Source organism: Lepidothrix coronata, unplaced genomic scaffold, assembly GCF_001604755.1.
Source record: "Lepidothrix coronata isolate B3197 unplaced genomic scaffold, Lepidothrix_coronata-1.0 Scaffold312, whole genome shotgun sequence".
Lineage (NCBI taxonomy): Eukaryota > Metazoa > Chordata > Aves > Passeriformes > Pipridae > Lepidothrix > Lepidothrix coronata.
In genome coordinates this window covers 325,727-338,469 of record NW_016690492.1, presented here as the reverse complement: position 1 = coordinate 338,469, position 12,743 = coordinate 325,727, and the positions used below count along the sequence as shown (strand labels likewise).

Sequence of the window (12,743 nt, the reverse complement as noted above, 5' to 3'; positions counted from 1 at the left end):
TGAAGCCATGACACTTGGAACATAAAGTGCATTTGGCACATAATCAGCTTTGTGGTCGTGTTAATTTGCTTTTTGGTTTGGAGATTTTGGGTTTTTACATGCCAGCTTCTGACTGTAGCTCGAAGCCCAGAGGTTTTGAACATTATCCTCCATTTCCAGCTGAATCAGGGATCTGTCAGTGCTGTAGAAAAATATTTTTGTCCCCTAAAGGCTAATGGAGAGACAGGTTGTTAAAGCTGCTGTCCTGGACACAAATCCTTCCCTGCAGCTCAGGAGTGCACAAGGAAAAGGCACAGAGGGGATGTTTTGGCAGCAGGTGCTGGTTAATCTGCTGGTTCCCCTCTTCTTCAGTGTAGTCAGCACAGACTATGGGCAGGGGGGGCACCAGTAACCAGTACTCTTGTCTTTTTTCTTTAATTATAATTTCAATTTTTATTTTCATTTTTATTGTTGCTTTGTGGTGACGTGTTCAGCTGAAACTGGAAGGAACTAATTTCCTGAACATCTGTGATAAAATCACATTGCTGATAATGCCAAATGGCTGCTGCTGCAATGACCTTTCCTTTTACTTGCTGCCTTTAAATTTAAATGGGAAGTTGGCATCCTAGGCACTTTCATAGTGCCTAGGACAGGGGAACTGTTACACCAGCTTTCATTTTTGTCATAGATAACTAGTGTTGTGTAAGTGTGCAACAGTAGGAAAAAGTATAAAACGTCCCTCTGTAATTATTCCCAAGTTTTACATTGTTTAAAGCTTTGTTTGGCGAGTGAAACCGAGAGATCTGTTTGTATCCAAGAGGAGCTGGAGGAGTAGAGGGCAGAAGCCAAATGTGTCTTTTCAGGGCTACGTAACCTTGGGTGTGGTTACAAGATGAATTAACAATTTTGAAGTCCCTGATCTGGTTCCCAGTCCCTGGTTCTCCCCAGCAGGTTAGCACTGCTTCCCTCCCCAGGCAGGGTTGGACTCTCCTCCAGCAGAATGTTTTCTGAGGAGGATTGGAGGAATGGAAAAAAAAAAAGGTGATAAAACACCGGGATTTGGGTGTGCTGAAGAAAATTCCCTTTTTGGAAAGCATCTTGATCTGGTTTTGGTTTCCTGAACCTTGAGAAGGTGACTTGCAAGTCTTCAAACCACATTTTGGTCTGTGCAAGGGTGAGAGTGTAAATGTTCAAGGTGCAGAAATCTGTGCAGATGTGCTAATCCATCAGACCCTCCGTGTCTTTAACACCAGTCCAATAAGAGCGGAGGGAGGGCAACAGAAGGAAATGGGGTTTTTAATCACCTTTGATGAAATTAGAATAAAACCCCCACAACAGTTCTCTGGTTGCAACACCCTTGGCAGTGGTTTCTGCCTGGTTCTAACCTGAGTGCAAAAATAGTCCAGATATTTGCTTGTTTTGGCTGAGTGGGTGGATTAGAATCTCTTTTGTCTTTCTCATGGGATTTTCCTAAAGGAAGTAACACAGTCTCTGGAGACAAAACATTCTTTACAAGGTGTAAAACCAGCAAGGAAATTTGGATTCAAGTGGTCACAGGTCTCTGATTCATCATGGGCTTGGGTCTGGGGATCCCCCTGGCAGTCTGGGAGTGACTTATGGCTGTTGATCTCATCTGTTCCTGTAGCTTCAGGCTCTGGAAACCAGTGATTTAGGGGACTTTTAAGATATGTTTTTCAGAGTGTTACAGTCATTTTCTCATCAGGCTGGCAAAGCTGCCATCAGTTTTCTGATGGAAGTACACAAGAAACACTGGATGATTGAAGTTGCTGTGCTCTGTGCACTGCAGTGACATCCAGAGTCGAGATGTTGTCACCAGAACAGGGGAAGAATCTCAGTCCCTGTTCCAGCCAAAGGCAGACCTCACATGATTCCATGGGGGCAATATTTCTTCCAGAAGTGTTAGTCCTGACTGGGCTTTGGCACTGCTGGAGCAGTGCTGTCATCTGCTTGGAAGTCAGATGTTGTCTCAAGTATGAGGTATTTACTGTGTCGCTCTCAAACACTCTTTAAACTTTCTGCTCTTGCAACAAACCAGCCTTGCACTAATGCTTCACATGTAAAAATGGCTGCATTTGGCCCTAGATGTAAAAAAGAGTGATAAATCCTTGATAAAACCTTTTTCCATCAAAGGGTGATATCCTCCAATGCTACTGCTTTATGATTTTCACTGTATGTGTCAAAACCAATGACTTAGGGTTTGGTTGTTTGGTTGGGGTTTTTTTTTCCATTTTATTGTGTGGTTTCCTGTGAAATTATGTTTCTTTTTTATTTTTTTTTTTGTAGGTAACAGAGATTTCGCTCCTGATGATCCGCTGGAATTTAAGTCTCATCAGTGGTTTGGAGCCTCTGTGAGATCCCAAAATGATAAAATTCTGGTGGGTTTTCAGTGCCCTTTCAGTGCCTCAGTGCAGAGATACTGTAGTGGAAAAAATGTGAAAAGATAACTTAGAATTTAAACAAAATCACACTAATCAGCATGACTTGTCTTTTTTTCAGGATTTCTTAGCTAGGCTTTGCTTAACTCTTTATAAACAAAGGCTGTAGCATTTTTGTCTTGTTTTAAGGAAAGTAGTAGAGTTAATTTGATGAAGTTAGAATGTGTTATAGATTCTCGATGAACTCTTTACAAAATATTATTTCTGAAGTTCCTGATGTAAATTGTCTATTTACAAAGTACAAACTGGTGATACTGCTGCCCCAGTGCTGGAGGTATAAATCTCCTCTAATAGCACATGATACATCTCTCAAATTTTTTTTTTTCTTTTTTTGTTGCTGTTCCATAGAAAATTGGAATTCTCTACCCCACTGCATCTGGAAAAGGAGTTTGTTTCCTCATTGCTCTGTGTTCTTCCCTAGGCCTGTGCCCCACTGTACCACTGGAGAACTGAAACAAAACAAGAGAGAGAGCCTGTAGGAACTTGTTACCTGCTTGCTGGGTCGAAATTCGTGGAATATGCTCCCTGCAGGTCAAGTAAGTCCAGAGCACCTGTGCTGCTTTTCTGTTTGGAATTCTTCTTGTGTCATATTTCGTGTGCACTTTAAAGTTTTAGAGTTATTGCCCCCTTCCACATGTAGCAATTAGAACAAAACCTAAGCTAGACCCAGACACCTGAATCCTCCTTCAGTTGCTGTTCAAGGTGCTTTCTTCTAGGGGGAACATCCTAAATCCAAGTGTCATTGGAATTGAGGACTTCTGGTTTCCAAGGGACCAGTTCTGTAGTAATCATTCAAGAAAAATTATGTAGCAAGTGCTTTTTCAGAGACCAACCCTAAAATTTTATGAAGCTCAAGTATTATATTGTCACTCAAGTACTTTCAAGTGCAAGCTCATTTTAGAAGACGAGGTTTTGCACAAGTAGTTTCTGAACTGTGTGTACACATACACAGATAGTGATGCATTGTTTTAATTATATTAACTGTTGAACATTTTGAGTCTTATTTTCCAAGTGCTTTGCATCCGTGTCTTCTGGTTGGGCTGGTAGATTATTCAGAGGCTTAGAGCCTTTTTTAAAATACAAAAGTCTAAAAGTTGAATGTTGAAGCTAGGATTGTCTTTTTATTTGCTGAAAGTCATTTTTTAACCGCAGGAATAAAATCCAGTGCGGTCCAACATAACAAGAAGTTAAATAAGCATATATTAAACTAAATCATGCTAGTTCAGTAGTCACACTTTCAGATAAGGGGGCCTCAACATTTCTACTCTAGAGCTGTATAATCCTAAGATTAACTCAGTCATAACAATTCTTGCTGGGATGAGTCTCAGTAGAGAGATATTTTTTTCAGCCAGGTATGCCTTTTTTGTTTTAAGCCAATTCAGATTTTTATTCCATACCAAAAGAAAAGCTTGTTCCCTGTTTTCCATATACCTTATTTTCTGAATATAAATTGCAAATATTTTTCCCCCTAAATTTTGAAGATGAAATGGAAAAGGAGTATGGAGTTGCTGTTCACTTTGACTGTGGCAGGCTAGAACACATGTTAGTGTTAAAGGTAGCCAGACCTGAAGTTGTTACAGCATTTGGTTGTGAATTGTGGATAAAGACAAAATACTGATTTAGGAGTAAAGGTTCAAGTTCAGGAGAGAAAGTTTACTTAGGAAGAAAAGCATCCACAGAATCATCTGATCTAGTACTGATAATACTTATTTATTTTTCTTCTCTTTCTTTTCTATCCTTTTTTTTTTTTTTTTTTGTCAGCAACTATTGATGCAGATGGGCAGGGATTTTGTCAAGGTGGATTTAGTATTGACTTTACAAAGGTATGTGGTTCTTTCTCAGTTCCTGTGGGTCAGCAGACAAAACACCCCTGATGCAGAGCACTGACAAGCCCAGCTATTATGAAGCCAAATGTAAAAACCCCACAACCAAACAAAATCTGTAAATAGAACAAAAATAGCTTCAAACCACTCAAACAGCTGTTCTAAACCTGTTTCTGCCTGTGTTTTCACAGCAGCACACTTTCACCTCCTGTAGGAATCACGTCCCGAGCAAATAATCTGCTTTTCCATCTCCCTTCCATGCAGCTCTGCTGGAGCTGCACTAGTCAGGATTTTTGAGACATGTCCTTTGAAGGGATTGGTGCACAGTAGTGTTACTTCTTCAGGAATAATAAACAATGTTCTTGTGGGTCATGTTTGTTTTTCTCATCAGCCAGCAGAAGTGCACTTAAGTTTCTTCTCCTTTCGTGCTCTCCCTGCCTTTTAGAGTTCTTTTTTGTTGTTCTTAAATTCATGATTACTTCTTAAATCCAAGCACAACAAAACTGTGCACAGATCTGAGAACTTACTGTAGTTTTCATGTTGTACAGTGAAATTGTTTAGCACAGTCTAGACATGTCCAGACCATGCAAGTCCTACTTGTGATGTGACTATTTTTTGGGTAATTCACATCTTATGGTTAGGTCATGTCCCTTCACTCTTTGCCCAAGACCACTCTTGTTTTTCCTCCAGAGGAAACTGCAAAATGCTGGATAGGACTGTAAGTGTTTGAATTATTTTACACACACCCCTCAGGGCTACTGTGCAGACTCCAGCCCCAGTTAAAACCAACCTCAGGCTCTAACCCCAAACCCTCACTGAGTGGGCAGGCCTGGCTCTGAGGTATCTCCAAATCTCTGACCTAGATTTTTCTGAGTGGTGAATATGAGACTTTTTAGGATTAAAATCTGAATAAGTGCTTTAATTATTCAGCAAAGCCTGTGGCCTAATCCAATACTTACAGAGCAAGTTCCCAACACTGGGATGGCAAATGTGGTTAAAGTTTCATAAAATGGTTTGTGGATTGCAGTTGGGCCAAGGAATATGGAATGGGGGAATTAGGTCACAGTTATTCTGAGTTAAACTTTTCTAATCATAAGTTAAGAAAAGTGGCAGAGGCAGAAGATGAAACTAGTTTTGGGTGCTGACCTAAAAACATGTTATGGTTGTCATGTAGCAGTCCTAAATTTTTCTCCTAACTGTATTCCTGTTGCCTTAGATTTATGTAGTAAGAGGGGTCTCTCATAACAAAAGCATAATTCTGCCTAGAATTTTGAATGGATGAAACAGAGCCACAAGTCACTGAAGGCAGGTAGTTTGTTATCTTAACAGTTTGCAAGATGCATTTGTAATTAATCACTCCTTCAAAAAATAAAATGTACGGGGGTTCAGTGAAGCTACAGTGATGTAGATGCATGGGATTCCTTCCCATAAACATAGGACATGTTCTCTTGATTTTCGATGTGCTTAATGTGTTTCTAATTTTTGTTTTCTGTCTTTTTGGTTTTTCTCCCCTTCCCTTCCAAGGGAGACAGGGTGCTGCTTGGAGGACCTGGAAGTTTTTACTGGCAAGGTGAGATATATTATTTAAATCACAGAGAAGCTGATCTCTGATTTTTCTTTTTGTTCTCTTAGTTATTTTTATCCACACTCTTCCAATCACTATCAGGATCTTTGCCAGTAAGAAAACTAACAGAAATTCCTTCATCCTTCAGAATATCTCCCGAATAATCAGGGCAACCACAGATTAAATCTGAACTAATAATTGTGTAGATGTCCTTTGTCTTTTAAGTAACTCCATGATAATTTTAAAGGCATTTTCCCAGGAAGGTAGGATTTGTTTCCATCAGCAGGATGAGTTTTCCTTTAGGATATTTTGCTTCAAAACCTACACGCTTTGTAATTTCTGACATACACATACCAAGTGTGCATTTTCAAGGACAAATGTCCCCTCTAAAGAGAACTGCATTATTTTCAAGGGGAAATGTCCCCTGCAGAGAGAACTGCATTATTTTCCTCTGACAGCAGAGATGTTTTGTGTTGGTATCAGTTGGTTTGTGCCACGGGGCACGTTCTGCCTCTCACTGCACTTCTTACACAGAGCATTACCTGTACACTTTCCAAATGTGGACTTGGTCAGTATTTGCAGGATAATTCAGCCTTTAGCTACAGCTCTCCACTCCAAAGAGGGAGCTGCTGCAATCAGGACACGTCTGCCACACTCTGCTGCCTGCTTTTAATGTAAATACCAACGTTTATTAATAGACTTTCTGTATCAAGCCAGCCTACACGTAGATGCAGCAGCACAGGAGGCTTGTTCCAGTCCTGTGCTTTAAATTCTGAACAGAATGGAATGATTGAAGCTAAAACTGCAGCTACAATACAATATAGATTATGGCCCTGTATTCATTTTTGGCTGAAGTGACCCCTCATCTGCCAAAACTACCTTATTCTCTCATACTGCTTCCAGAAAAGAACAATCTTGGCTCTGAATAGAAGGCAATACTGTACTCCTAAAAACTAGATTTTTTCATCCTAAACTTTAATTCCACATTCTGAGGTGCTGGAGGAATAGTTTTCCCTATGCTTCATTATATGTTTGAATCTGTATGTGAAGTAAGTGTTATTCTGAGAATTTTTTTGTGATGATTCAAGTTTTATTTTAAACTCAGAGTAAAGAACGTAGTGCAGTCACCACCTAGTGGCTAGTGAAGTGAGAATGGAGGATGTGGGCATGCACTGTGCTCTCCTCATTTGTGGTCATCTTCTCGGCCTCCTGTCTGCCAAAATAAGCTCTTGTGTTATGGGGTTTGGGAGCAATGACTCAGTTCTGTGATGCCATCAGCATATGATAACTGAGCATTCCCATTTAAGTCCTGCCTTAGATGTAGGAGTAGCTTCTATTTTCAGTGAGAGCTTTTCTTTGTCAATATGTACATACATTTTTTTGAGGTGGGACGCAGAGTTCCCCTTATACCCCTCCTGGTGCTGCTGCAGTATTGTGGAAGAGTTGTTGCTTTAGAAGGCAGCATCCTGTAAATGAGTCCTGTGACTTTACTGGCTGAGGTCACACCTCCTGTTTGTGGTTTTAAGCTATTTTCTCTCTCTTTAGGCCAGCTTATTTCTGATCGAGTGACGGAGATTGTGGCTAAATACGACTCCAAGGTCTACAGCACCAAGTATGATGACCAGCTGGCAACCAGACCTGCCAGTGCTGCTTTTGATGACAGCTACTTGGGTGGGTAGTGGGAAACAGGAACACCCAGGTGTACCTGGAAAACTCCCTGGCACTGTTCATATTTCAGTTTAAATCGCAGCACCATTAGCTCAGCATTGGACAGAAAACTAAAGAGCAACATACCTGAAAATGCAGTAGTTTATGTATGGTGGGACCTTAGTTGTCTTGCCACAGGCTTGACTGAAAAAGCACCTGATGACAAAGTAAATGGAAATATTTCCATGGTTTTTCATGCTCTGTGATTCAGGCTGAACACGGGAATGACCAAGGTGTGATTTTTATGTGAGAAGTTAGTCACATAGCTGTTTTTTTGAAAAGCAGCTACTTCTAAATAATCTACCAAAACAAAATAAAAATGGAAAATAATTACATTTGGGAAGAAAAACCATGAAAAGGCTCCCATAGAGGAGTGGGCCATCATAATTTAGCTTCATAGATGTGTAACCAGGTTCAGAAAAAACCAAGGAATAGACCAGGGCAATTCCCAGGATGAGAATTTTAAAATTTTCACGTTCTGATCTCAAATTCCTGGAGCTGTTCATAGTCTAAGCTGCTTTGACACAATATTTATTCCATTGCATTTTAAGAAGGAGAAGAAGGGAGGACTGTGCACAGAGTCTTGTGAAGAGTATGAAGAGAGATGAAAGGTTTGATGAGGTTTTTAAAGTCTCCTCTTGTCTGTTCAGGTTACTCGGTGGCTGTTGGAGACTTCAATGGTGATGGCATAGAAGGTAAGACCACTTGCTTTGCTTAAAATCATATTAATAGGCTGGGCAGATCTTTCAAATAAATGATACAATGCACAGGAAAATGCATCAGGCACTAGGAATGAGCAGCTCTGTGCTTTGGGACCTGAATGTTACCTGTGTCTTGCTTTGTGTTCCAGACTTTGTATCGGGAGTCCCAAGAGCAGCGAGAACCCTGGGAATGGTAGGAAATTTGAAACATTCAACTTTAAAATAAGTGCAAAAGGTGAATATTGCTGGTGTGCTCTAATGTGTGCTCCTTCATGTGCAGGTGTCCATTTACAATGGGAAGAACATGTCTTCCATGTACAACTTCACTGGAGAGCAGGTGTGTAGCTTGACTGAGTGTAGTGGGTGACCTGGAGCCTGTTCCTATGTTGAGACAGTATTTAGGGGACTAGATAATATGATACTCTGTGTTATTGGCTTAATTGCCAAAGCAAAATTTTATATAGCCTGTAGGAATTCCAACCTTATTTTTAAATAAAGGAAATGCTGCCTATTTTGAGAGTTGGGAGAGAGGACTGGATCATGAAAGGGGAGAATGGGGAAGGGAACTGATCTGTTTACTTGCTGAGTAAGAAACAGAAAGGAAAATACAAGGAGAAAGGAGACCAAAAAAATGTTGTGGTCTATATTATCATCTCCCTGAGGTATTTTCTATACAAATTTGTGTAAACCTGCGTTTATATCACTGCAACTCACAAGTTTGGTTTGAATTTTGTTTTTCAGATGGCCGCCTATTTTGGGTATTCGGTGGCTGCCACAGACATCGATGGGGACAAGTAAGTGCCCTCCTCTCACCACTGCCACCCAAATTGTTTCTGGAAAGAAAAAAAAAAGATGCTTTTATTAAAAAGTCTTTCCCACAATCTAGATTTCTGTCTTCATTACTGGTTTCTCTGCACAACACTCTTACTAATGCTCAGCATTTGTTTTAACAATTGCAGGTTTATATTAACACATATGCATTCACATACTTGAAATGCATTAAATTTTGATATATTTGTGCTTACTCTGTCAATAAATATTTACTTTCAGTGGAAATTTAAAGACAGTTAATTTGGATCTTAGTATTGACTTCAGTGCTGAGTTAATCAGATGCTTAAAAAAATGAGTTTTTATGCTGCCACTGAAGAACCTTGTCCTTCTTTGGCCCAGTTTTACAGATCTGTTTATTGGAGCCCCCCTTTTTATGGATCGAGGCTCAGATGGGAAGCTTCAGGAGGTCGGCCAAGTGTCCATTTGCCTCCAGAGATCCTCTGGAGGGTTCCAGACCTCCAAGCTGAACGGCTTCGAGATCTTCGCGCGGTTCGGCAGCTCCATTGCCCCCCTGGGGGACCTGGACCAGGACGGCTTCAACGGTAGGACATCCCTGATTGCTCAGGGCTTCCCCTTGGTAGGGGGCTCAGCCAGCCCCCTCCCTGGCTGTGGATTCTGCACACAAACACTCAGCATTTGTGCCACGGCTGGGTGTTGGACAGCGAGGTCTAGACTCCTTTCGATGCTTGTGTGCTACTCCCAGGAATGCTAACAGGAGTTCCATGGATGCATCGAGCAGAGACTATGCCACTGCAGCTGCAGCATGGATGACTTGAGCTGGCACACTGGGCAGCTCACTGCTTTCTGAGGGACAACTACAACAGAAACTTTGATGAAATGCTCAACTCTCCCCTTTTTGACTTGTTAGGGCATCTGCAGTAGAATTTTCCCGTTTCTGTTGCTTAAAGCTGACTTTTTCCTGCAGGAACACAATGGTGACTGAAAGGAAGGTTTTGTTTCAGAGAGCTGCTTAAAAATGTTCTGATAAAAGTGATTTTCCTGGGACGAGTCCATTTCAAAATGGAAAGGTTTGGTGAAAATATTTCATTTCTGTCCCAAGAGCTGAGTGTCTCGAGCAAGTAATTGGATGAGAAGTCTGAGTCTGACACAGCTGAAGCTGAGGACTCTCAAACTCATTGCCTGTGCTTCTTGTTACTTTAGGAACTTGCTACTTTCACTTAGGAATTCAGAGCAGTGAAACAGGCAAGAATCATGTAGTTTTGGGATGGAGACTTCCAGGAGTCCCAGGGAGAACACCTTGTTACACACATCATACTCCAGTGTTGCCTTAAGAGTTGTAGGAATTTGAGTTTCACCAAAAATGCTCATTCTTTCCATTCTGCTTGCAAGATAAATATTTTCTGAAAGATTAAAAATTACAATAGGCCGATATTTCAAATCCTCAGGTGGCTCTTAATCTATTTTCTATGAGATCAGAATGTCATAGAATAGTTTGAGTTGGAAGGGACCTTTTTAGTTGCTAATAATATGCAGAATCAGTGTGAAGATGTGATATCACTGCAACTATTTACAGAAGACATTGGAAAGGTTACAGCTGATAACTTCATCAGGGCACTAGAGTTTTGGTTATCCCAAAAATGTTTCCATCATACTTCAATCTGAAATAAACTGTAGGCTAGAAAATCATAGCAAAAGCTGCCTCTTTTTAATTACTTTGCTGTTATTTCGTCTGTTTGTTTTGTTTATTGCTCTGCCTCACTTTGGGAGCATTAATTAAAATACTTTCCATCACAGTATGGTGCAAGATTGGAATTTTTACTGGTGTCATAAAGTTTGTAAATATAAGTTAAAAGTACAAAACACTAAATGTGGAGTCCTTACTCTCTTCATCAGCCTTTCTCAAATTTAGGTAAAGAGGAAGGAAAAATGAAATTACTCTGCATAGTGTTTCATGTTTGGTCTTTGACTTTTGGTTGTTGAATGTACATCATATTTGCACTTCTAAAGCTGTCCTTACAGTCTAATTAACATTTTGTTTATTACTGTTTATTAGTCATGGAAAATGAATACTCTTAAATTTATTAAACTTCAAGAGATAGAATAATTGCACTAACTGGGAGTTCTCCATAAAACATATTGCCAAGCCATGATCAGGATAGCCTGGAATTTCATATTTACCATTGGTTTAGGATGATTTAAATTTTCCAGAATTATTAAAACGTCACACCCTTTAGAGGAACATGAGCGTGTTAACAAAATGGGAAGGTAGCCCCACTTAGTTTTGTGGTTTGGCACCAACAGTTACTCATTCTGGTTGTTTGAGTAATCTCACAAACATCTCAAATCTATAAGATTTGGCTGCAAGTCAGTCACTGAGGTGCAGAAGCACTTGCAGAACTATTTCTTTCCCTCCTTCCCCTCCCTTCCAGTCTGTGAAGGGTTCTTGTTAAACATTTATACTTTCTAGAAAAAAACAGCATCCAGTTAAAAAAATAAACAAACGCGGGTTGTTGATGAGGGTTTTAAAGGCTGGTTGCATTTCCTCCCTCCTGACACACCTTGAAACTGTAAAGTCAGAAAGGATTGACTGATGTGAGCACAAATATATCTCCTACTCTGAGCCCGGAGACGCTGATGGTTCTTCTCTTGGTTTTCAGATATTGCAGTGGCTGCACCGTACGGTGGAGAGGACAAGAGAGGACTTGTCTACATCTACAATGGGAGAGCAAGTGGTTTGAATGCAGTGCCATCCCAGATTCTGGAAGGGCAGTGGGCCGCTCGCACGATGCCACCCAGCTTTGGGTACTCGCTGAAAGGAGCCACGGACGTGGACAAAAATGGATATCCAGGTCCTTTGCTCCAAATGCACTTGCAAATCACTCGACCCAAATAGCAGACCCGCCTCTGACAAACAGCATACTTTAAAAAAATAAATGGTAATGTGTAATAATGTGTCTCCTTTCTTCCTAGACTTGATTGTTGGAGCCTTTGGTGTTGACACGGCTGTTCTGTACAGGTGAGGATCCTGTGCCTCTACCCAAGTGCAAGTAGAGGCAAAGCTCAGGGGGGTTCTTGAGCTAAAAAAGAAGGCAGGCTCAGTCTGAAATTCTGCTGCCCCACTCCATGCCAAAATGCTGGAGGTGAAAAAAAGGTTATACTGCTGTTTTCACTGAGTATACCTACAGTTTGCTCTCTAGAATTCATCATTATCAATATAGTCAAGAGGAAATATAAATGAGCTGCCTTCGAGGCTTTCTGAGTGACAGTTCCCTAGATTCTGACACATGCAGGGTGCTGCTAATTATTACACTGAAATCCCAATGTTCTCATCCAAACTTGCTCACTTTGGGACATTTTTGTTAGGGCTGGAAAGAGATAGGACTTCCTCTTAACACAGTTGTCCGTGTTCTGACTGATGGGAATGAAAGGGCAGAGAAAAGCTTCCCACTTTTCCCTCCTCTGCTCAGTGATTATTTGTTTTTCTTGCGGTTTCACTAAATATTGTGTGTTTGTATGTATTTCACAATTCGATGGGGAGGGTGTTGTCTAATGTGGTGTTGAATGCTCTTCCAAGAGGATGTTTTCTTTGCAGGGCTAGACCAGTTATTAGAGTAAATGCTGCTCTGGAAGTCAATCCAACCATTCTAAACCCAGAAAACAAAGCCTGTTCACTGGGAGATGTAAAAGTTTCTTGGTAAGCAGGGTGTCTATGTTTTCCTTT

General features: G+C 40.7%; 1 protein-coding gene across 1 annotated transcript in view; it reads left to right on the top strand.

Annotated features, from left to right (window-relative positions):
* ITGAV (integrin subunit alpha V) overlaps positions 1 to 12,743 on the top strand; it is a 44,403-nt gene that overhangs the window by 12,621 nt on the left and 19,039 nt on the right. Inside the window, exons 3-15 of the mRNA XM_017837827.1 lie at positions 2,284 to 2,375; positions 2,857 to 2,971; positions 4,197 to 4,258; positions 5,783 to 5,828; positions 7,368 to 7,493; positions 8,180 to 8,224; positions 8,380 to 8,423; positions 8,511 to 8,567; positions 8,972 to 9,024; positions 9,401 to 9,603; positions 11,680 to 11,871; positions 11,993 to 12,038; positions 12,615 to 12,716. Of these exons, the coding sequence (XP_017693316.1) occupies positions 2,284 to 2,375; positions 2,857 to 2,971; positions 4,197 to 4,258; positions 5,783 to 5,828; positions 7,368 to 7,493; positions 8,180 to 8,224; positions 8,380 to 8,423; positions 8,511 to 8,567; positions 8,972 to 9,024; positions 9,401 to 9,603; positions 11,680 to 11,871; positions 11,993 to 12,038; positions 12,615 to 12,716 (1,183 nt within the window). The remainder of the gene's footprint in view (positions 1 to 2,283; positions 2,376 to 2,856; positions 2,972 to 4,196; positions 4,259 to 5,782; positions 5,829 to 7,367; positions 7,494 to 8,179; positions 8,225 to 8,379; positions 8,424 to 8,510; positions 8,568 to 8,971; positions 9,025 to 9,400; positions 9,604 to 11,679; positions 11,872 to 11,992; positions 12,039 to 12,614; positions 12,717 to 12,743) is intronic.